General features: G+C 41.3%; 1 protein-coding gene and 1 long non-coding RNA gene across 4 annotated transcripts in view; one reads left to right on the plus strand and one right to left on the minus strand.

Annotated features, from left to right (window-relative positions):
- The window catches only part of LOC131411971 (uncharacterized), a 65,264-nt gene extending 47,775 nt beyond the window's left edge, over positions 1-17,489 (minus strand). Inside the window, exons 1-3 of one of the 2 annotated variants that reach the window (XR_009221680.1) lie at positions 16,360-17,489; positions 15,137-15,246; positions 6,224-6,332 (exon numbers count right to left, since the gene is read on the minus strand). This is a non-coding gene — a long non-coding RNA (uncharacterized LOC131411971). Of the gene's footprint in view, positions 1-6,223; positions 6,333-15,136 lie in introns of both variants that reach the window. The other variant, XR_009221679.1, reaches the window with a different exon arrangement.
- Positions 17,490-17,840: 351 nt separating this feature from the next.
- Positions 17,841-22,773, plus strand: part of PSME4 (proteasome activator subunit 4) — an 88,448-nt gene continuing 83,515 nt past the window's right edge. Inside the window, exon 1 of one of the 2 annotated variants that reach the window (XM_058551242.1) lies at positions 17,841-18,084. In XM_058551242.1, coding sequence (XP_058407225.1) covers positions 17,843-18,084 — 242 coding nt within the window. In that variant the 5' untranslated portion in view covers positions 17,841-17,842. Of the gene's footprint in view, positions 18,085-20,842; positions 21,009-22,773 lie in introns of those variants that run through there. The other variant, XM_058551243.1, reaches the window with a different exon arrangement.

Raw genomic sequence — 22,773 nt, forward strand, 5'->3', positions numbered from 1 at the left:
AGGAAGATTGGCTCTCAGCTAACATCTGTTCCCATCTTCCTCTACTTTATGTGGGATCTGCCAATAGCATGATGCCTGCCACAACATGGTTTGATAAGAGATGCGTAGGTCCGTGCCCGGGATCCGAACCTGTGAACCCCAGGCCGCCACAGCGGAGTGCACGAACTTAACCACTATGCCAATGGGCCAGCCACGTCATTCCTATTTTTAACTGCTACGCAATACAATAGTTTCCTTTTGAAGTAGATCTTGGAAGAGGTTGAAACACTTCAATGATATAAATTCAAATTATCACCTCTCGTTAATAAAACATGTAGAAAATAATTTCACAGTCCGCCTTAACCCCTAGCATGACCCCTCTACTTCCAGATTCCCATCTTAGACATTCTCTTTCCCAAACTGTTTTCCCCCTTACTCTACAAATTCCTAACTTTTTCCTCATATCTTTCACATCTTTTCCATAACTCTCTACTTTCAACTGAGGACATTGCCTCAGACTTTTCTGAGGAAACAGAAGCCATCAGAAGTTGCTCATCTTCTGATTCCCAAATCTATGATTCTACCTGCACCTGTACACTTTCTTTTTCTTCCCTCCCATTTCAATGGAGGGAGTCTTTTCTCCTACCATTTCATTTCCCCTCCCTCTCGAATCCCTCTCTCTCCACATCATCATCTCTCCCTTTCTAACAAATCATTCTGATCCCAAACAAACATGTGCTAGTATCTCTCACCTGTAAAAAATCTTTTCTTGGGGCCGGCCTGGTGGCACAGTGATTAAGTGCACGAGCTCCGCTGTGGCAGCCCAGGGTTCGCAGGCCCGGATCCCATGCGTGCACCAACGTACTGCTTGTCAGGCCATGCTGTGGCGGCGTCCCATATAAAGTAGAGGAAGATGGGCATGGAAGTTAGCCCAGGGCCAATCTTCCTAGGCAACAATAAAAAGAGGAAGATTGGCATCAGATGTTAGCCCAGGGCTGATCTTCCTCACACACAAAAAAACCTTTTCTTGACTTATATCCTCTTTAAGCTACCTTTCCTTCTTTTGCCTCCCCTCATAGAAAACTTGAAATATCCTGTCTCTACATGCTGTCTCCACTTCCTCACCAAGTCACTCTTGAACCCTCCCTAATCCAGCTTCCCTGTCCCACCATTCCTCTGAAATTGTGCCTCGCAAGGTCATCAATAATATCTATATTGACAAATCTATGGGCCACTTTGGTCCTTATCTTACTTGATTCTTCCTGGAATTTCTCTCCCTGGAAACATTCTCCTCTTGTAGTTTCTGTGATGCCACTCTGTGCAGAAAAGAGTTAACATAGCAGGCTTGAGATTGCTATCCTTTGAAGGGGCTTGCAAGGTTGGCCCTTGGCTAGCACTTGGAAACTTGATTTTCAGAAGTGTTCCCATTGTTCTCTAACTGATAATGATGGCTCACTGTGCCTAGACTGTATAAACAATGTGGTTTGTGCTGAACACCTGCTTTCCTTCTGGGAATCTGGAATTTTTCTATGCAGAGGGTGCCTATATGACCAGACTCCAATAAAAAATCTTGGGCACTGAGTCTCTAATGGCCTCACCAAGGCATAAACATCACACATATGTTGCTGCATTTTCATTGCTGGGAGAAAAGTGTGCTCTGCATGACCTCTCACAGGAGAGAGAAGGCATAAGGAAGCCTGCCCATGGATTCCTCCAGACTTGACCTGTGTTTTTCTCCCTTATGATCCAGCACTGTGTATTTACTATATCACTGTGATAAATCTTAGCCGTGAGAAAAACTGTGCTGATTTCAGTGAGCCTCCTAGTGAGTATCTGAACATGGAGCTTGTCTTGAGGACCCGTAACACCACTCTGTTCTGGCTTTCCTTTTTTCTGTTGTGTTTTTGTGTGTGTGAGGAAGATTAGCCCTGAGCTAACACCCATGCCAATCCTCCTCCGTTTTTCGCTGAGGAAGATTGGCCCTGGGCTAACATCCGTGCCCATCCTCCTCTACTTTATATGGGACGCCTCCACAGCATGGCTTGACAAGCAGTGCATCTGTGTGCGCCTGGGATCCGAACCTGCGAACCCCGGGCCACCAAAGCGCCGCAAGGGCACTTAACCACTATGCCACCGGGGCAGCCCCTGTTCTGGCTTTCTTTTTCTCAGACTCCTTTGTTGGTTTCTCCTGCTCTGTCCTACTTGGAGCCTCAAGGTTTTACTCTCTTCTCTTCTCTATACTGTTTTCTAGGTGATCTTATTTGGTCCCTTAACATTAAATATAATATCATCTATATGCTGACAACTTCTAAATTTGTATCTCCAGCCTAGTTCCTACCAGTAACTCTAGAAACTAGAAATCCGAAAGCCTACTTGAATCTTCACTTAGGATCTTTTAGGCAAATTTAATATGGACAGTATGGAACTCACGATTGCTTTTTTGCAAATCTGGTCCTAGCCTCTGTTTTCCCCATCTCAGTGAATGATTCTACCATACACACTGTTACCAAAGGCAGAAATCTGGGAGTCATCTGTGACTCTTCCCTTTCTCTCACACCATATTCTATCATCTCATCCTGATATAAGCCATCATCACCTCTCACTGGACTGCTGAAATAGCCTCCTAATTAGTCTCCCTTCCTTTTTTACCCCTGTATAATCTATTCTCCATTCAGAGTCAGAGAGATCTGCTGAAAGTTTAAAACAAATGATATCATTTTTCTCATTAAAAATTTATCTTGGTTTGCATTGCTCTTAGAGTAAATCTAAATTCTTGGTCCACTTATTAGGTTAGAAGAAAGAGTAAGTGCTCTTGCACTGTGAAAAAGCTTGGCTTGATCAAGAAACTAAGAGATGGTCAGAGTACCTGAAGTAGAATGAATGAGTGGGGAATCAAGACATGAGATGAAATATTAAGAGAGGAAGAGGTCTTTCCTTGCAGGGCCTTGTTTTTAAGTATTTATTATACAAATCTGTGCTGGCATATGGAAGCAAAAGCCATAACAACACAAAAATGTTCTCTAATGAACTGATCATTTATAAAATGAGTCCCTATCAAATATTTTTCCATATAAAACACTAGTGTTTATTGTCCCCACCCTATCTCATTCAGTTGCCTCTCAGTTGACATCCTCATTGACTGAAAGTTTGAGATTGTGGTAAACATCCAAAAATATCAATCAAATACAAATCAAATAAATAAAAAATAATTTAACTGCAGATTTTGCAACAGGTACAAGATTTCATGAAGTTGATGAAAGTGATATTAGAGAACTCTTCATGGGGCCGGCCCGGTGGCGCAAGCTGTTAAGTGCGCGCGCTCCGCTGCGGCGGCCCGGGGTTCGCTGGTTGGGATCCCGGGCGAGCACCGACGCACTGCTTGGTAAGCCATGCTGTGGCGGCGTCCCATATAAAGTGGAGGAAGATAGGCACCGATGTTAGCCCAGGGCCGTCTTCCTCAGCAAAAAAAAAGGGGAGGATTGGCGGATGTTAGCTCAGGGCTGATCTCCTCACAAAAAAAAAAAAGAGAACTCTTCAAATTACACACAACGCTGTTGACAAGTGAGGTTCTATAGTTATATCAATTAACAATAGGGCCGGCCCCGTGGCTTAGCGGTTAAGTGCGCACGCTCCGCTACTGGCTGCCCGGGTTCGGATCCCGGGCCTGCACCGACGCACCGCTTCTCTGGCCATGCTGCGGCCGCGTCCCACATACAGCAACTAGAAGGATGTGCAACTATGACGTACAACTATCTACTGGGGCTTTGGGGGAAAAAAGGAGGAGGATTGGCAATAGATGTTAGCTCAGAGCCGGTCTTCCTCAGCAAAAAAAGAGGGGGATTAGCATGGATGTTAGCTCAGGGCTGATCCTCCTCACAAAAAAAAAAAAAAATTAACAATAGAAGCAGAGAAAATAGAAAAGGAATGTGCTTCAAAAAGAAATAATCTGAATACCAAGCAATTAAGGAAGATCATTAGGAAAATTGATGAGTCTCCTGATAATTTTTGCAAAAATGACTCTCTGCCTATTAAGAGAATGAAAAAAAAAAGGCCACAGACTGGGAGAAAATATTTGCAAGTCACTTATATAGTACAGGATTTATCCCCAGAATATATAAAGAACTCTCAAAACTCAATAATAAGAAAACAAATAAGGCGCCAAAAAGGGGACAAAAGATTTTCATAGACACTTGACAAAAAAAGATATACAGATGCTAAATCAGCACTCAAAAAGATGCTCATCATTATTAGTCATTAGGAAAATGCAAAGTGGAAGCACAGTGAGATACTAGTACACTCCTACTAGAAAGGCTAAAGTTAAAAAGACTGACCACACCAAGCAGGCAAGGATGTGGAACAACTAGAACTCCCCTACACTTTTGGTAAAAATGTAAAATGGCATAACCACATTGGAAAACAGCTTGCAGTTTCTTAAAAAGTTATACATCTACCTACCATGTGATCCAGCCATTCTTCTGTAGGTATTTACCCAAGAGAAAAGGAAATACATGTCCATACAAAGACTTATACATTAATATTTATAGTAGCTTTATTTGTAATAGCCAGAAAGTGGAAATAACTGAAATGTCCATGAACAGATTAACGGATAAGCGAATTGTGGTCTATTCAAACAAGGAACGCTAATGAGCAGTTGTTTGAGAGAATACTATCAAGTCTCACCAACCTTGATGAAGATCAAGGGTGGTCACTTGACCAGCAGCATCAGCATCATCTGGGAATTTGCTAGTAATGCAAATTCTATTCTCAGGCCCCACTTCAGAACTACTGAATCAGAAACTCTGGGGGTGGGAGATCTCTAAACCACTGCTTTAGACTAATCTGTGAAAACTATCAGTGAGGGTTCTTGATATGTCCGTTATCTTTATTATCAATAACCAACTCTGGCTAACGTAAATTGAAGATGAATTTATTGGAAACTGTCAGGTAACTCAGAGAATTGATGAGAAATGGTAAGAAACATCTTCAGTTAATGGGCTAGAACCAAAGGAGTCAGGGTAGCAGAAATAATCTGCTGCTGCCACCACCAATGCATACCATCTCTTCTGTTTGACATAGTGGTCACTGTAGGCAGCCACTGCTCCTGATAACACCGCCACGGATGCGAGATTGCCTATACCATAGCTACCATAGATCCAATATCATCCAGCATCCCTTCATCTTGGCATCACTTGCTCAAGATTTAAAGTACATAGTAGCCAAATCTGGGTCACAAGCCTGTCAGGGAAGTGAGTTGAGGGTGAATCTCACCCATTAGGCTTCTGAACTTAGAGGTAGGAGCCTGCTTCTCACCAAGACCTAGATAATGGGGGATTTCCCAAATCTAGCAAGTAGGTTCAGATGCTGAGTAGTCAAAAACAATTACAGATGCTGACTATTGTAAGTCTTCTGAATAAAGTAAATTAGGCTAAAAATTAGTATTTTTAGCAGGACCGTGTTCTAGCAGAATTAGTCAAATACATTCTTTGTATTACTTATTAAAGACTTAAGAACTGTCCATACAACCTACTCTTGGTTCTTGAGAGATCTCTCTTTTCATTCAAGCATTGGCTCATAGTGGATCATAGGAATGGATGGTGTCAGCATGTGCCTTTCTACTGCATATGTGAGTAAAGACTGTGAAATGAAACGACTGGGTTTGGAACACCGCTACTTTGGCCGGACTCTTGGAGGCCTTTAAACGGTATTATTTAAAACTAAATTAATTGGACATTCATAGGCAAAAATATGAACCTTGACCTAAATGTCACACCTCGTATAAAAATTCACTCAAAATGGATCATGGACTCAAACGCAAAACATAAAACTATAAAACTTTTAGAAAAAAAAATCTTTGAATCTAGGACTAGGCAGAGTTCTTAGATTTGACACCAAAAGTTTGACCCACAAAAGGAGAAATTGATAGACTGGACCTCATCAAAATTAACAACTTTTACTCTGCAAAAGACCCTATTAAAAGGATGAAAAGACAAGCTACAAACAAGGAGAAAATATTTGCAAGCCACATATCTAACAAAAGAATGGTATCTGGAACATCTAAAGAACTCTCGAAACTCAACAGTAAAAAACCAAGCAATCAAATTAGAAAGCAGGCAAAAAACACGAGCAGACATTTCACCAAAGAGGAAGTGCAGGTGGCAAATAAGCACATGAAAACATGGTCGACATCAATAGCCATTAGGGAAATGCAAATTAAATCCACAATGAAATATCACTACACACTTACCAGAATGGTTGAAATAAACAGTAGTGACAACACCAAATGTTGGCAAGGATGCAGAGAAACTGGATTACTCCTATAATTGCTGGTGAGAATGTAAAATGGTACAGCCACTCTGGAAAACAGTTTGGTGGGTTTTTATTTACAAAACAAAACGTGCAACTCGGCATGACCCAGCAATTGCTCTCCTGGGCTTTTATCCCGGAGAAATTAAAACTTATGTTCATACAAAAACCTGTAGACAACAGTTCATAGCAGCTTTATTTGGAGTTGCCAAAAACAACCCAAATGTCCTTCAGTGGGTGAATGGTTAAACAAACTATGGTACATCCACACCATGGAATGCTATTCAGCAATGAAAGGGAACAAACTATTCACACACGCAACAACTTGGATGAATCTCTAGGAAATTAGGCTGAGAGAAATAAGCCAATCCCAAAAGGTTACATCCTGTATGATTCCATTTATATAACAGTCTTTTTTTTTTTTTTTTTGTGAAGGAGATCAGCCCTGAGCTAACATCCGTGCTAATCCTCCTCTTTTTGCTGAGGAAGACCAGCTCTGAGCTAACATCTATTGCCAATCCTCCTCTTTTTTTTTTCCCCCCCAAAGCCCCAGGAGATAGTTGTATGTCATAGTTGCACATCCTTCTAGTTGCTGTATGTGGGACGCGGCCTCAGCATGGCCGGAGAAGCGGTGCGTCGGTGCGCGCCCGGGATCCGAACCTGGGCCGCCAGTAGCAGAGCGCGCGCACTTAACCGCTAAGCCACGGGGCCAGCCCTATATAACAGTCTTGAAATGATAAAATTGTGGAAATAAGAGAACAGATTAGTAATTTGCAGAGGGTTAGGGAAGTGAATGTGACTATAAAGAGCAACAGGAGGGATCTTTGTGGTGATGGAAATGTTCTTATCTTGATTATGTCAATGTAAATATCCTGATTGTGAATCTGGAATACAGATGATAACCAATTTTGCAAGATGATACCAATTTTGGGAAGCTGGGTAAAGGGTACAAGGGACCTCTCTGTATTATTTCTACAACTACATGAGAATCTACAAGTATCTCAAAATAAAAAGATTAATTTTAAAAACAAAACAAAGCAACAACTGAAAAACTGAATGACTCAGGTACTAAGTCCAGAAAGGCAGCCCACTCTTTATGGGTGGGGATGAGGGTTTTCCCCATAGCAGACGCTTGTGTCCGCCACTGACTATCCGCAGGTCCAAGATGAAGTGGCCGTAGGCAGGGAGAGGAAGGACCTACCTTGTTCTCTAAGCTAAACGGGAATTAGGAGCCTACACTTTGTAAAGAAGCATGAAGCTGCTGCTTTTTGTTTTAATTTTGTATACATATATAAAAGCCTAATACACATATATAAAAGGGCACATATCAAAAGTGTACAGCGCAAAGAATTTTAACATGCTAAACACACCCATGTAACCAACTCCCAGATGAAAAAATAGAGCATAACCAGTACCCCAGAAGCTCCTTTCATAGCCCCTTTCCGTACCTGATCCTCAAGGGTAACCATTATTCTGTTTTCTTTTTTTTTTTAATAATTTTATTTATTTATTTTTTCCCCCAAAGCCCCAGTAGATGGTTGTATGTCATAGCTGCACATCCTTCTAGTTGCTGTATATGGGACGCAGCCTCAGCATGGCCGGAGAAGCGGTGCGTCGGTGGGCGCCCGGATCCGACCCGGGCCGCCAGCAGCGGAGCGTGCACACTTAACTGCTAAGCGACGGGGCCGGCCCTATTCTGCTTTCTAACACTACAGATTAGTTTGGCCTGTTATAATTTATACAAACAGAATCATACAGAACATGCTCTTTTGTGTCAACTTTTGCTCCAACATTATGTTTTTGAGATTCACCCATATTATTGCATGTATTTGTGGATTTTTCATTCTTATTGCTATGTAGTATTTTATTGTGCGAATATATCACAATTTATCCATTCTACTGTTGATAGGCATTTGGAAAGTTCCTTGTTTTGGACTCTTGAATACTGCTGCTATGAATATTCAAGTGAATGTCTTTTGGTGAATATCTATACACACTTCTGTTCTATTTTCCAGATAGTGGCTGCTCTATCAGCCTGGATCCTAAAGTGAGGACAACGTGGAACAGGGCTCCCTCTTGACCTGAAGTGGAATATAGTAAATCTTAAGCCACTGAGAATTTGGGATTGTTTATTAACACAGCATAACTTGGCCCAATTTATTGATACAACTAGTATCCTTGTCTTGTTCCTGATTTTAATGGATCTTCTAAACTTTCACTGTTTTTGAGATTGATAGAAATTTTATCAGGTTTAAAGAAGTTCCCTTTTATTTTCTAATTTGATAAGCATTTTTATCATGAACAAGTGAATTGCACTGAATGGTTTTTCTACATCCATTCTGCAACATTTGTCAAGATGTTTATTTTTCTGTATTAATGTTTTCAATTTTATTGATAGATTTTGTAACACTGAACCAGCCCTGTGTCCCTGAGATAAAGCCTACTTGATCTTGATGTATTTTTTTTCTTTTTTTTTTTGTGAGGAAGATTAGCCCTGAGCTAACATCTGTTACCAATCCTCCTCTTTTTTTCTGAGGAAGATTGGCCCTGGGCTAACATCTGTGCCCATCTTCCTCTACTTTATATGGGACACTGCCACAGCATGGCTTGACAAGTGGTGCGTCAGTCCGTGCCCAGGATCCAAACCCGCCACCCCCAGGCCACCAAAGCAGAGCATGCGAACTTAACCGCTATGCCACCAGGCTAGCCCCACAATGTATTATTTTTTAATATATACTTCTGGATTCAGCTTGTTAGTATTTTTGTTAAGCGTTTTTCCATCTATGTTCAAATCGGATTGGTCTATAATTTCCTCACTCAGTTTTGGGGTTAAGTTTAAATTAGGTCTTGTTCCTAATGCCAACTACCAAGGCATTTTTTAGCCCTCATCATTTACCTCTAAAGCATCTCACTGTTCACCACTCGTTGCCCCTTCAATGTACTGGTTATTTTTGTTATGACAATGATGATGATGTCCAGAGTTATCTTTCTAAACCCAAGGCTCCTCGTGTCATGCTCCTGACTCACTGCTTATAGGATAAACCTCAAACACCTTAGGAAGGCATACACGACTATTTGTAATCTGGTTTCAGCTTACCTTCTTGTCTCTTCTCTTGCCATTCTCCACATGTTCTGTGCTCTACCACACTGTACTCATTGCTCCCTGGCCAAAGTAGGCCCACTGAAAACTCCAGGCCTTTCTACATACTGATGCCTCTATCTGGGAGACACCTATCCACTTGACTTCAAGACTTCAAGACCCTAATGTTACCCCTTCAGCTTGCCCAAGTATTTGATTACTGCCCACAGCACTATACTTATATATCTGAAATAGCTTTTGGATAAAATCCAAAATTCTTAACCCAACGTACAAGGTCCTACATGATCTTACTCTGCTTACCTTCTCAGCCTTATCTGCTACTCTTATCATCTCTTCCTGAGCACCCTGGTCTTTTCTCAGCTTCTCAGACAAGCCAAGTTCTTCCCCTACCTTAAGCCTCCACTCATACTGTTTTCCTAGCCAGATTATTTCTAATTACCATTCTCCCCAGTTTCTTATTCATCAAATGCTACTTCCTCAATGAAATCTTTCTAGGTCTCCCAGTCTAGGCCAAGTCTCCCTATTCTACACAGAGTGCCCTTTCTCCTATTAAAGCATTTAACAAAATTGTAATTAAATACCTGTAGAAAAGTCGTTTAATGTCTGACTGCTCCACTAGACAGTAAGCTCCATAATATCAGGAACCACACAGAAATGGATCTTTTAGGAAAAGAAATATTTTATGTTAAATTTTAAGTTGTTTTATTTATAGCACATAAATCCCTTTGTTGGTTACTTTTTATTCTTAACACATGCACAAAACCCTTGTGTGAATGGTATGTTGTATGGAAATTGTGGAAATTAAGGGAAAAAGCTTCATGTTTGGGTTAAAGTGGTACTGGAACAGGGACAATGGAGCCTCATGGTAAGATGATCACTCAACAGAACTAGTTTAGCAGAAGCAAAAGTTTATTGTAGGGAGCGAACATAAAAACATAAGTCCCCATCCTCTAAAACTGAAAGAACTATTGGATGAGGCATTGAATTCTTCATAGTCTGTGGAAGGGAGTTTGAATTAGTTTTTTTGTGTGTGTGTGAGGAAGATTAGCCCTGAGCTAACATCCATGCCAATCCTCCTCTTTTTGCTGAGGAAGACGGGCCCTAAGCTAACATCTATTGCCGATCCTTCTCCTTTTTTCTCCCCAAAGCCCCAGTAGATAGTTGTAAGTCATAGTTGCACATCCTTCTAGTTGCTGTACGTGGTGCATCAGTGCGCAGCCGGATCCGAACCTGGGCCGCCAGTAGTGGAGCGTGCGCACTTAACCGCTAAGCCAGGGGGCTTATTAGTTTTATCTAGAGATCTTAAGAGGTAGGAAGATCTTAGCTGACATTTGGTTACAATTTTTATTTATTTGTTTATTTGTCTGTCAGTCCATTAGATAGTGAACTCCTTGAGGACAAGTACTGTGTCATTCATTTTATGATCTCAAACTTGGCACTCAGGAGCCACTCAATATAGGTTTATTGAATTAATGAACATATAATTCATTCTGGAGAATTAGGGATTTGATATATTACCCCTCTTATGAGTCTGTAAATTTCAAAAGAGATTCTGCTTATTCCAAAGAAACAGATTGCAAAGGGTAGTATTTCAAGCATCAGATAAAGTATGAGTGTCTTGCTCGCTATTCAAATTATTCATGCAAACAACTCTATTGTCTGCCTATGAGCAAGGCCTGTTCTATTTACACATATAAAAACTGGGGGTAGGTGGAAAGAGTATACATCTTCTTTGTGCATTAGTTATTATCTCTCCACTGACTCTATTGTTAATTTCTTCAACTACCATTAAAAAATATATCTCTTTACTATATTTAATTATGAGGGAAGCTGTAACCTCCTACATTATTCACAGCTTGTCAAAAAGAAGAAACACAAAGAGCTTCAGTGGTGCTGAAAAACTCTTTTTGCATTTAAATATCAAATAGGTACTTTAAAAATAATAAATTATTTTTTAATCATTAAATAAATATAACTTGGTGGATAGGCATCATCAACGACCACCTATGTGATATGAGGACTCTAAAAAAGCTCCTAATCACCCACAATTACTCCCTTTTGATCCCAATGATGTCTAATATTTTAGAGTTAGAAGTTCATTCCTCGGGCCGGCCCTGTGGCTTAGCGGTTAAGTGCGCGCACTCCACTGCTGGCGGCCCGGGTTCGGATCCCGGGCGCGCCCGGGCGCACTGCTTCTCCGGCCATGCTGAGGCCACGTCCCACATACAGCAACTAGAAGGATGTGCAGCTATGACATACAACTATCTAGTGGGGCTTTGGGGGGGGAAAAAAAAAATAAAATAAATAAATAAATAAATAAAAAGAAGTTCATTCCTTAAGGGTCCTCCAGTTCCACTGGCATGGCAGCCTGAGCTAATGCAGAATCTCTCTTATACATGAATGCTTCATTAAACATAACAACAACAAATGATAACCATAGATGAGCTCACACACAGAAAAGGAAAATCTCCAGATGCCAGAAACAAAGAGGAAAGGAAAGTCACAGTGATAAGTGTGTGTTAACTCTGAATCAGCTTTGGGGCAGAGTTATTGAATCTGGAAACAGCAAGTGAGTTGGGTTTTAATATCTGCTCCGAGATAGAAATTGAAGCCTTGGACCTAAGGCAGTTGGAAGTAAAATAGTGCATAAAAACAGAACTCTCCAAGGGTTGAATTCCCAGGCCTGTAACTTGCACAGGACAGAAATCCAAATTTACACTAGCTGAAAAACGAACATAAATATTTATCAGTACTAGGTCTGTGACACTTCTGTGAATCTGGTGCAAGCAAACAAAAAATCGTTCTGGGTCACACGAGACTCCCAAAGAGAAAAAAAGCTATCTGAAGATGATCTCAAAATATAAAAATTATAAAACACAAGTAAATGATCCATCACAAACAAATGTCAACAAACATATAGCACTGCTAAGAATTTAAGATAATAGAAAATATGTCTAAATATGATTATCTCAAATAATTAAATAAGTATTTCTAAAATGATTAAAGAAGTCACTGGAACCATAAAGAACAAAACTCAATGAAAAACAGAATAGGCAGATTTGGAAAAAAACTAAATAGAGCTTCTAAAATTAAAAATATAATCATGGAATTAGAAGATCAATGGACAAATTAAATAGCAGATCAGATAAAGATGAAAGAAGAATTCTAAGAACTAGAAATAGATCTCATAAAGTTATTCAGAATGAGATAGAGAGACAAAGACCTGCAAAATCTAAGTAAGAAATATGGAGACTAGAATGAGAAGGTATAACATATGTCTAATAGGAATTCTACAAGGAGAGAAGGGGAACAAAAAAATTGTAAAAAGACAACAGTTGAAAATTTTGCATGATTGACGAATGATATGAATCTTTTGATTCAAGAAACACAAATCTCCTGCAAGATAAATAAAAAGAAGTCCACATCTAGCTACATTGTAGTAAAACGGCAAAATGCCTAACAGAGAAAAATTGTATAAAAATCAAAGAAAAATTCATTCCTTTAGCTGTGATTTCCTTCTTATTAAAAATTGAACTTCAAATACACTCCAGTTCAAATGAAGTGAATGGATCTTATGGCTGGATGAGAAGAGAAGGGTTTCTGGATGAAAAATTCAAAACTTAAAAATCGCATAGGAGGAGGGCCGGCCCGTGGCTTGGCGGTTAAGTGCGCACGCTCTGCTGCTGGCAGCCCGGCTTCGGATCCCGGGCGCGCACCGACGCACCGCTTCTCTGGCCATGCTGAGGCCGCGTCCCACACACAGCAACCAGAAGGATGTGCAACTATGACATACAGCTATCTACTGGGGCTTTGGGGAAAAAATAAATAAATAAAATTACTAAAAAAAAAAAAAATCATACAGGAACTAGAAAAAAATCCTCATTTCTCAGACCCAATAATCTTGTGCCTTTAATAACTGTAACAGAGGGTGTCTGGATATTTGATTATATTAGAATGAGTATTCTAACTAATTTAAAAACTTTTAAAGATTATGCTCTGGCAACAGAGATTCATCCACTTACAAATAATATCCCCAGCTCCAAACATATCATATATAGAAAGAAACTAAGGCAGGGGAAGGCATGAAACTAATAACTGTCATTTTTGTTCACTGTTAATAAGTGGATTATCAAGTAGTGGGCCAATAAGTATATTAAAGACATAAATATTTGATTGATAATTATCCCTGCCAATTCCTCCAGCTTAAGGAGAATCCTCTTTCTTAGCCCTTCCACGAAGGGCTATTGCATTTTCTGGGTCTTCCAAGAAGGGCAATTACAGTCTGCTTCCTAGAGGGGTCTGATAAACCAATGTCTCCCTCAGGGTATGACTGAAAGGATAATGGGCTGTTATCTTTTGGCAGCTCTAAGAGATAAAAAATGCTTGGGAGTTGGTCTGAGGAGAAAACTGACCTCAGACTTTGGGTTACTGTCTTCAATGATGAGTAGACTACGGCACTCAGAGAAACTTAAGGTCTCCCAACTTTCTCACCTGAAGGGGTTTCAATAGTGTTTTCTATTAAACTTCATATAGAATAACAGAAACAAACTTCATGTCTTTTGCTTAATAATTCTTTTGACATTTCCGGTCCAGACATCCACTCCCAGGAGAGTTGACATCACCTGGAACTGCTTCTTTGAAATCTGAATCCAAACATTCCTGTTCTTCCAGGTCCCTTGCTCAGGCTAATCCTTTCATATTGTCCTTGTACTTAACAGGATCTGAGTCTCTTAACCCTTCTACTCTGCTTATCAGCCCTCTTTTCTCTTCACTTAGACTTCAACTAACTTAGTTGTTAACTACTTTCTTTCAAATACTCTCAAGTCAATTATCTCTATTTAGAGAAGAGAATTCAATGAGATAATGTAGGTAAAGCAGCGGCAGAGAGAAGTGCTCAGCAAATGGTAGCCAACACCGCTTCTATCACTACCAATAACATACATAACATTCTCTTGTTCCTTTGTCATTCTATCATACCAGCCTGTATGTCATACAATCCTCGGCTGCTAATTATTGAAGAAAATCACTAAATTGCCCACGGACGACAGTAAATTCATGCTTCCAGCCTTAACTGCCAAGCAATTTCTACTGTTTCTCTCATCAGTCTTCTGAAATTTGAGACTACTCTAAAACTTCTCCAATCTCCTTAAATCTCCTACCCATCTCTTCCTCCCTTCATTCTCATTCTCTTGCTTCACAGAAAAAAAAGAAACCGTCAGAAAGAACTTCTCCAACTTCCAGCCACTAAATCCTCCAACCTTTCTTCAATTGCACCTATCCTCCCCTGCTTCCCTCCTCTGACAATGGAAGCACAGTCTGGTTTACTGCTAAGGGCCAATGACTCCACATTCCCTCCCACTCACTGTCATCCTCACCCACATTATCTTTAATCTCTCTCTTCATTGGCTCCTTCTCATCAATATTTAAACATATTTAAATATATCCCACCTTCAAAAGTTCTTTTTATGCCAGCTACCTCATCTCTCTTGTGTTCCTCCCACTCAAACTTTTAAAAAAGGTTGTCCACATTAGCTGCCTCTATTTATTTACTTCCCATTCATCCTTTGTCATTGTAATCTGGTTTCCATTACCACACTCCACTGAAACTGTTCTTATCTGCTTTATCAATAACTCCAATAACTCCTTCTCAAGTTTCCTTTCATTTGACCTGTCAGCCACCTTTGGTACATTGATCACTTTCTCCATGTGAAACACTGTTTTTAGGAATGCTCCCTTTCCTAGAACTCCTCCTACCTTTCTGACTGCTTCTTGTGAGTATCCTTTGGGGTCTCGCTCCTCTTTCTCTGTCCATCCTTAAATATACAGTTCCTCAGAGTGTGGTCAAGGACCCTGTTCTTTTCATACTGTGAAATTAATTAAACAAGAAGGCCATTAGACTGAGATGGCTCTAATGCCTTGGCAGTCTACGTAAACAAACCAAAATCTAAGCCTATGAATGCCTCAAGATTACAAAATCTAAATGCTAAGAACAACAAATCACAAATACCAACTGGCTTTAAGCTATAGCCAATCAAATACAGTCATGTGCATGACACGACCTTAGAGTCAACGAGAGACTGCATATTTGACAGTGGTCCCATAAGACTATGCTGACCGACAAAAAATCACTACTGTTTAAACAGCAGATATTTATTTGAGCAATTAGAATTGCAATTAGGGAGGCACAGATTCAGGTAGAAACCCAAAACGTGTTCTGATTACAGGAGAGGGTCTTAAGGTTTTTATGGGAAAAAGGGAGGATGAGGTGAGCTGTTTTAAAGAAGAGTTCATTGGTGCTAGACGAGGTAAGGCTAAGTTTGTACTTCATTGATTCGCTTAAGATTTGGTCATCAGGCAAAAGGCTAAAACTTGTACTTCACTGATTGGTTAGCAATTCGGTCACCAGCAAAGTCCAGTTTTATCAGTCCTTACAAACAGTATATTCTTGTCCTTACTGATTTCTTGGATTGTCGGTGGTTTGGTCCAGTTTGGAAGATAAAGAAAATAAGACGTGCAAGGAAATTCCTCTGAAACAGCTACTCTGGATCTATTTTAATATGGCTCCACTCATGTCATCCTCCACAATTAGTACCATATAGCCTAGTGTGTAGTAGGCTATACCATTAGGTTTGTATACATACATTCTGCGATGTTCACACAATGATGAAATGACCTAACGACGCATTTCTCAGAATGTATCCCCGTCATTAAGCAACACGAGTATAATTTCCTTTCCTGGCTGCCACATCTCCTCTAGCATATGCCCTTCCCCTGGCTCCTGTTGGCACTCTTAACTGCATCTGGTTTGGCCCTGCCCAATTCCAATCGACTTCTGCTCAAACACTCTTAAAATTTTTAATATGCCTCAGTTTATCTTCTAGCAATACTCTATATATCTCATTCCCTCCAATCCACCAATACGCTAATCTATATCCCAGTTTAGATCACCCCCTTGATCCATACATCAAAATACTTACGCATCCATTACGCATTCTGTCTCCAAAGCTGTTTCTGCCATGTTCTCTCAGTGAAGGGCTTCACTACCTAACGGGCTTTCCAAACCAGAAATCTGACATCATCCCGTTTCTTCTCTCTCTCTCTCACTCTTTATATACAATCAACTTCCAAGCCTAGGCCATTGTACTTGCTGAAGTAGCTCTCAAATCATTTCAGCTGACATCCAGGCCATCATTATGTCATATTTCTTAAGGGGTCCTTTAGGTACCAATCTTGTCTGTTCTAATCCACTCTCCATACAAAGCCAGAGTGATTTTTCAAAAATGTAAATTGCATGGTGCCACTCCTATGCTCAACATCTTTCAATTTCTTGTTGCCTTTAGCATAAAGCTTTAAAAACTCCCTAGCATTTCCTTCTCAGTCTCAATTTTCCACTCCCCTTTTGCAAGCAATCTTCAGCCATTCTGAACTTCTCTGAATTCCTAGACGGCACGCTTGCAGCCTCTGAGCTGTTCCCTCAGCTGAAATACACCGTCTCTTCCCTTCTTTTTCTAACCAACCCTTAAGCTCAACTATCTGTATCACTTTCAGGAAACTTCCTGACCCCCCTCCAGTTTGAACTCCGCTTTAGGTGTTCCCAAGGCATCATGTACTTAACTAGCAATTAAGAGTATTGTCTTGTAATTACTTATTCCCTAGTCTACAGCTCCGCTTGACTTTAAGTCCCTGGAGGACAGAAACCAGGTGCTCTTAAACTTTCCATCTCAAGTACCTAAAAGTAGCGGCTGACACACAAAATAGTAGTTCAATTAATATTTGTTGAACGAATAACTATTCCTTTTTGGAAAGAGGGCGGTCAGGAGAATACCAGAAAGACGAGGGCTCAAAGCGGACAGAGTAAAAAAATCTATACGTAACGAATGGCATGGATACAGAGTACCTAGGTTATCCCACAAACTCGGCCTGCGGGGTCTAGGCCCACTGCCTCGCCCCAGGCCACGGCGACTACGGGCCCTGGAGAGCAGGCGCAGGGGTCACACGACCCCAGGTAAGGAAGGACAATCGCTTGGAATTCGGCCTCGTGCTTCCGGTGGGGCAGCATCGCGCCTGGCCGGTGAGGCCCGCGGGTTGGGGCTCCGAGCCTGCCCCACGGCGAGGAAGGCGCGGCCCCCGGAGCTCCCGTCGTCGCCGCCGCCTCCTCCGACGCCGTCGCCCCGCCCCGGAAGTGACTTGAGGCCCGTCCGGAACCTCGGGCCCGGCGGCTGCAGCGTCACCAGCGGAGCCGGTGCGGGGCGGGCGGAGCGGCCGCTGCCGCAGCCAACGAACCAGGCACCGCGCGGGGCCAGCAGCGCGCCGGCCAGGGGAGGGGATCCGGCGGTCGGGCCGAGGACGACGGGCCGCCGGCGGCCGCGGGGCGACGACGACGCGGAGGAGGCGGAGCCCGGAGAGGGGTGGGGGCCGGGGAGGGCTAGGGTGGGAGGGTGGGGGGGTGTCCCTGGGCTCATGGAGCCGGCCGAGCGGGCAGGCGGCCGGGATCCCCCGGAGCCGGGCGGGCGTCCCGGGCCGGAGCCGCGGGGCTTCGTCCCGCAGAAGGAGATCGTCTACAACAAGCTGCTGCCCTACGCCGAGCGGCTGGACGCCGAGTCCGACTTGCAGCTGGCCCAGATCAAATGCAACCTGGGCCGGGCCGTGCAGCTCCAAGAGCTGTGGCCCGGGGGCCTCTTCTGGACCAGGAAACTCTCCACGTAAGTGTGCCCGGGCCTCAGGATGGGCCCGGGGCAGAGGCTCACAGGAGGACGTCGGGGGTGGGGGACGGCTCTTTGTCCCACTGGACCGCAGGACCCTTACCTCTGCCCCGGCTCGAGCCGGTGGTCCCCGTGCAGTCGTCTCAGGGTCACGGCAGAAGCCTTGGAAGCACTTAGACCTCCTCCCTGCCACTTTCCTACGGAACCTCCCCGGTCCTCACCAGCCCTCAGTGTCCTCCCCTGCTTTTTCTCCCCAAGGATTCAGGTTGTTTTCCGACCTGCGGGGCCCCCAGGGAAAGAGATGAGCGGTCCCCCAAGGGGGCTCCTTGGACCTTTGCCCGTGGGGGAGGGGAGGCACAGAGGATTCGTCTTTGAGGGGAGCAACTCTTGACTTCTGGTGCTTCCTCCGGTTCTTTCCTCCCCTACGGTCCCCGCCTCTTCCTATCCCTCAATTGGCCTCTGGTAACTTTCTGAATGGGAAAGAGGCCGTCGGGAACTTCTAGGTTCTGCTTTTTTGGGGCCTGCTCAGTCTTTGTGGATTTGATTGAAAAGATTGATTTAAGATCCGACTTCAGCGCATTCTTGGACTGTTCACTAGACGTTAATGTTGAGAATGTTGAGTTTTAGAACCTCGGCAAAATGTATATTGCTCCTGTTGTGACATTTCGTTTGGAAACGTACAGCGTTAAGGAAAAGAGGAGAGCTGTCAGGTTGTCCTGGGTGTTATTTGTATCGGGCTTGTGTTAATTTTTGAGTCGCTCAGATAAATATAGATTACGTAAATCAGTTTCAAGGATTCTATTCTTTTTTTATTACTTTTTTTTTGTATAAACTAGCTGCAAACTGTAGTGCCACTGAAATTAGGGGGAAAGGGCGAGTAAAAATACAGCTGGGTGGGAGGGAAGATTTTAGAGACTTTTTGCTAGGTGGGAATCTTCATTGTGTCAGAAGAACTTTTTTAAAAAAAGATTTTGTTGTATCTTGTATGGTTAACTGTACATAAAATCTGGTAACATTGTATGTTCATGCATGTGGGTATGGGTGGGTGAACACGTAAGACATAAGTCACTTATCCAGTGTTTACCCAAATCTGCTGAGTGAACTGGGTGATGACTCAGGGTTTTGTAACGCAATAGTCTTCTCCACATTTCCTCACAGGATGATTCTTATCTGCCGTTTATGAAGGAGTCTCTGACAGGTTTCTCATCTCCATTTGGTGGTGGTGGTGGGAATAATAATTGCTTTTTAATTAATAAAGCAGAACTCAAACACGTAATTTGCCCTTTTCAAAGAGTGACCATAAAATGTCAAGGTTAATGGCCCTCTTGATTTGAATGTATAGAAGTTTGTGGTGTTGGGATCCATAGGAGACTTGGGAAGAAAAGAAATGCAACAGGGATAAGAACCACTTTTAGTCAAAACAGAAAAATGTTTTATAAATGATTAAAATTCAAATGATTTTTTAAGTGAGCCTCCTAGGTGTGTTTGTGTTACTCGGGCACAGTAAAAATAAAGTTACTTTGTCATTCCAGTAATTCCCCATTTTTATCACCTGGATTCGACTTGCTAGAGAATAACCATTTGCGGGGGGACATAAGCAGTTCCTTTTAGATGCACAGTGTATAAATGTACCAGTGTGTGAATGCATATCTAGATTGGATTTAGGAATCTAGAGTCTACACAGGTATAGGTAAGCATTGTTTTCTGACATATTTATTGTTACTTACTAAGTTTCGCGGAGTAGCACCTAGAGTTTTATTATTTTTGGTTTATTATGTATAAGTAGTTTTTACCTAGAAAGGGCTAAAAATACAGTGGCGACGGTCTGTGGTGTTTAGGGCAAGACTGCAGTTATGTGGCTTAATAATCTAGGAATCCCAAACCATTTATATCTAAATAACCAGCAAGAAATGCTGTGAGATAGAATTTTATTTTGGAACAGTGGTTAAATGCTGCAGACTGATTCTTGGGATTGCGCTATGAGACATTTTGAACTTGGTGGGACATGTTGTGATCTTGGATGTATTTTTTCTCCTAAGTCATGTTAAGGTGACCTGTTTATAGATGTGCTTGTTTTTTAAGCCTTGTGTGTGGTTGCACAAGTTTACATCTAAATGATGCCAAAACATGTGATGATAGCTTTCAGTTACCTGAGTAGTGATCATATTGAGTACTTTGTAGAAGAATGGAAAGTAGTAATGAAAATCTAATTGCTGCCACTAGCTCTGTGACTGTGGGAAAGTTACTTTAATCGTGTATTTCAGAATTCTTGTGGGTGAAACGATGGGGTTGGATTAAGTAATTCTTGAGAAACATTCCTGCTCTGATATTTTATGATTTTATTTTTTATCTTGTAGAGCCTCAAGCCAGTGTGTGTCTTTCTACAAGGATTGTTTGAGGACTTTGTAAAGTATTGGAAATTGTTGCATAAATCAAATACATTCCTAAAGAAGACCAGAGTGTAGATGCTATTTAGAGGCACTGGGACTGGATCCCCTAATCTGGGTGTCATGGGTCTGTGTATCGTCAAGTTCTAGTTTGGGAGGTACTCAGACGCCCCTTTTTTGAGTTTTACGTAATTTTAGTAGTTATTGTAATTCTGTTTCAATCCATTTCAAGACTTGCAGGTGTGTTTAGCATTTCTGTGAAGAAAGGTTAGTTCTTTGAATTTTAAAAATTGGCCTTGTGGTGTAATACAAGCTCTTTTGTACAGACAGTTTAAAGTATTAGGACTGCCTGTTCAAGAGAGATTGTGTGATGTAATACATCACAGGGCCAGTTTTTAAGAAGCAGGAAACAAATTAGAGAGGCAGCAACTAGTGGTCTCTGGAAAACAGCAGTCAAGACAGCGCATGGACACTAAGTGGAAGGTATTAGTCCATAACTGGGTGGCCTATGTAGAGAATGAAGGGAGTTGAAGAAAGGTAATCCTGAAACTTGCTTTTTCTCCCTTGCCCTTCTGGGCCTTTCATAAGAGGCAGTGAGTGAGGTGTAATCCGAAGACCTCAGTTTATCTGTACCTGGTTTTGCTGCCGACGTTATCATCGTGGTCTTGCTTAATCTCTTTTAGCTTTAGAGTCCTCTTTTGGAAAGTGGGAATGTAGACTATTAATGGTTTTTCAAACTTAAAATTTAGCGGTGGACTGTTTTATGAAAGCAAAATCTTAAACACAAAATTGGACTCTTCGGGCCGACTAAAACCACACTGATTTTTTTCTCTTTAACACTTCATTGATAATAGAACGCCTGAAATCTGCTCAGGGCTCCAGAACATGGTTTGAAAAATCACTGCTCTAGTCTCTCTGGGCTTTTATGGCTCTGTGTTCCTTTAAATTGGTCTGAGGGAAGGGGAAAAGGACGGAGAACAAGTGAATGGGCTACTATTTCCTGCAAGCTTACCCCATCCCTGATCATCTTTCGTTTTTTTTTTTTTTTTAACAAAATTTTGATTTTAATGAAGTATGTGGGCTTGGTGTATTATGAAGGAAATTTAGATGCCTTGTTTGTTACAAGGAAATGTTCTATTCTGTGCTGTTTTATAATGAAATGACTGTTATTACAGTGAGGCATCATTTCATTTGCTAATTGAACTGTAGCTCCTTTGTTTAATTATTATTAACATTGTGTGTCCTTCCTGGATATGAATTGCATTATCCCAGTTGAAACCACATAATGTATTTAATTGGATTATGTAACCACTGGAAACTTAAGTTTAGTCAAGATAGGAGTTATCAAATACAGTGACCTCCTCTTGTGGAAAGTAACAATGTGACCACTAGAGCACCCAAATTCTTATCGTCTCTGTGTTGAGAAGGAAAGCAGAAAATGCTCGCCACTGAATCTCAGTTGTCTATTAACATGATGTACTTAATAGAGTATTTAATGTTTGAGTATTGAAATTGTGAAGTTCACAATAAATACAAGTGCTTTTTATTTGTAAAAGAATCTTAAAATCTTGACAAATTACTACATTCATCAGTGAGAACCATTTAGAGAAAGTAGTAGAAAAGGTTTGTCTTCGTTATTAAGTGACCACAGTAAAAATGGGAGAAATTTCTTGTGGTGAGAAAGTTAACTTTTCATTGAAAAAACAAAATGAATGAAGTAAGTGATTTTGGAGACATGAATTTTCCTAAGTTGTGTAATAGCATAATGAGCTATCCTTCACGTTTGATTTTTTTTTTTTTAATTAAACTTGACTTTTTAGGGCAGTTTTAGGTTCAGAGCAAAATTGAGCAGAAAGTACAGAGTTCCCATATACCTCCTGTCCCCACAGATGTACCCATTTCAGTTTTCATAGCCATGTCAAACATTTTAAAAAATATTTGAGGCCTTCGCATTTTCCAGGGACATCTCTTAATCATTCTTTTAAAACACCTACTCAGTTTTCTCCTCACTAGTTAACTGGCTGTTTCTGCCTAAATCTCATTAGTCAATAAATGTGATTTGAACAGTTGTCTAGTATTTTTTATTTGTTTTGCTTTAAATATTTTTTTATTATGGAAAATATCAAACATATACAAAGTAAAAAAGTATAATGAACTCCATGTACCCATCACCCATCTTCAACAGTTATCAACTCCTGGCTAATCATGTTCCTTCCACCACCATCACCCCTATTATAGTTGAAGCACATTACTTCATTCATAAGTCTTTCCAGTGTTTATCTCTAAGGGAAAAGAATTAAAC

Source organism: Diceros bicornis, chromosome 12 (assembly GCF_020826845.1).
Source record: "Diceros bicornis minor isolate mBicDic1 chromosome 12, mDicBic1.mat.cur, whole genome shotgun sequence".
In the NCBI taxonomy this organism is placed as follows: domain Eukaryota; kingdom Metazoa; phylum Chordata; class Mammalia; order Perissodactyla; family Rhinocerotidae; genus Diceros; species Diceros bicornis.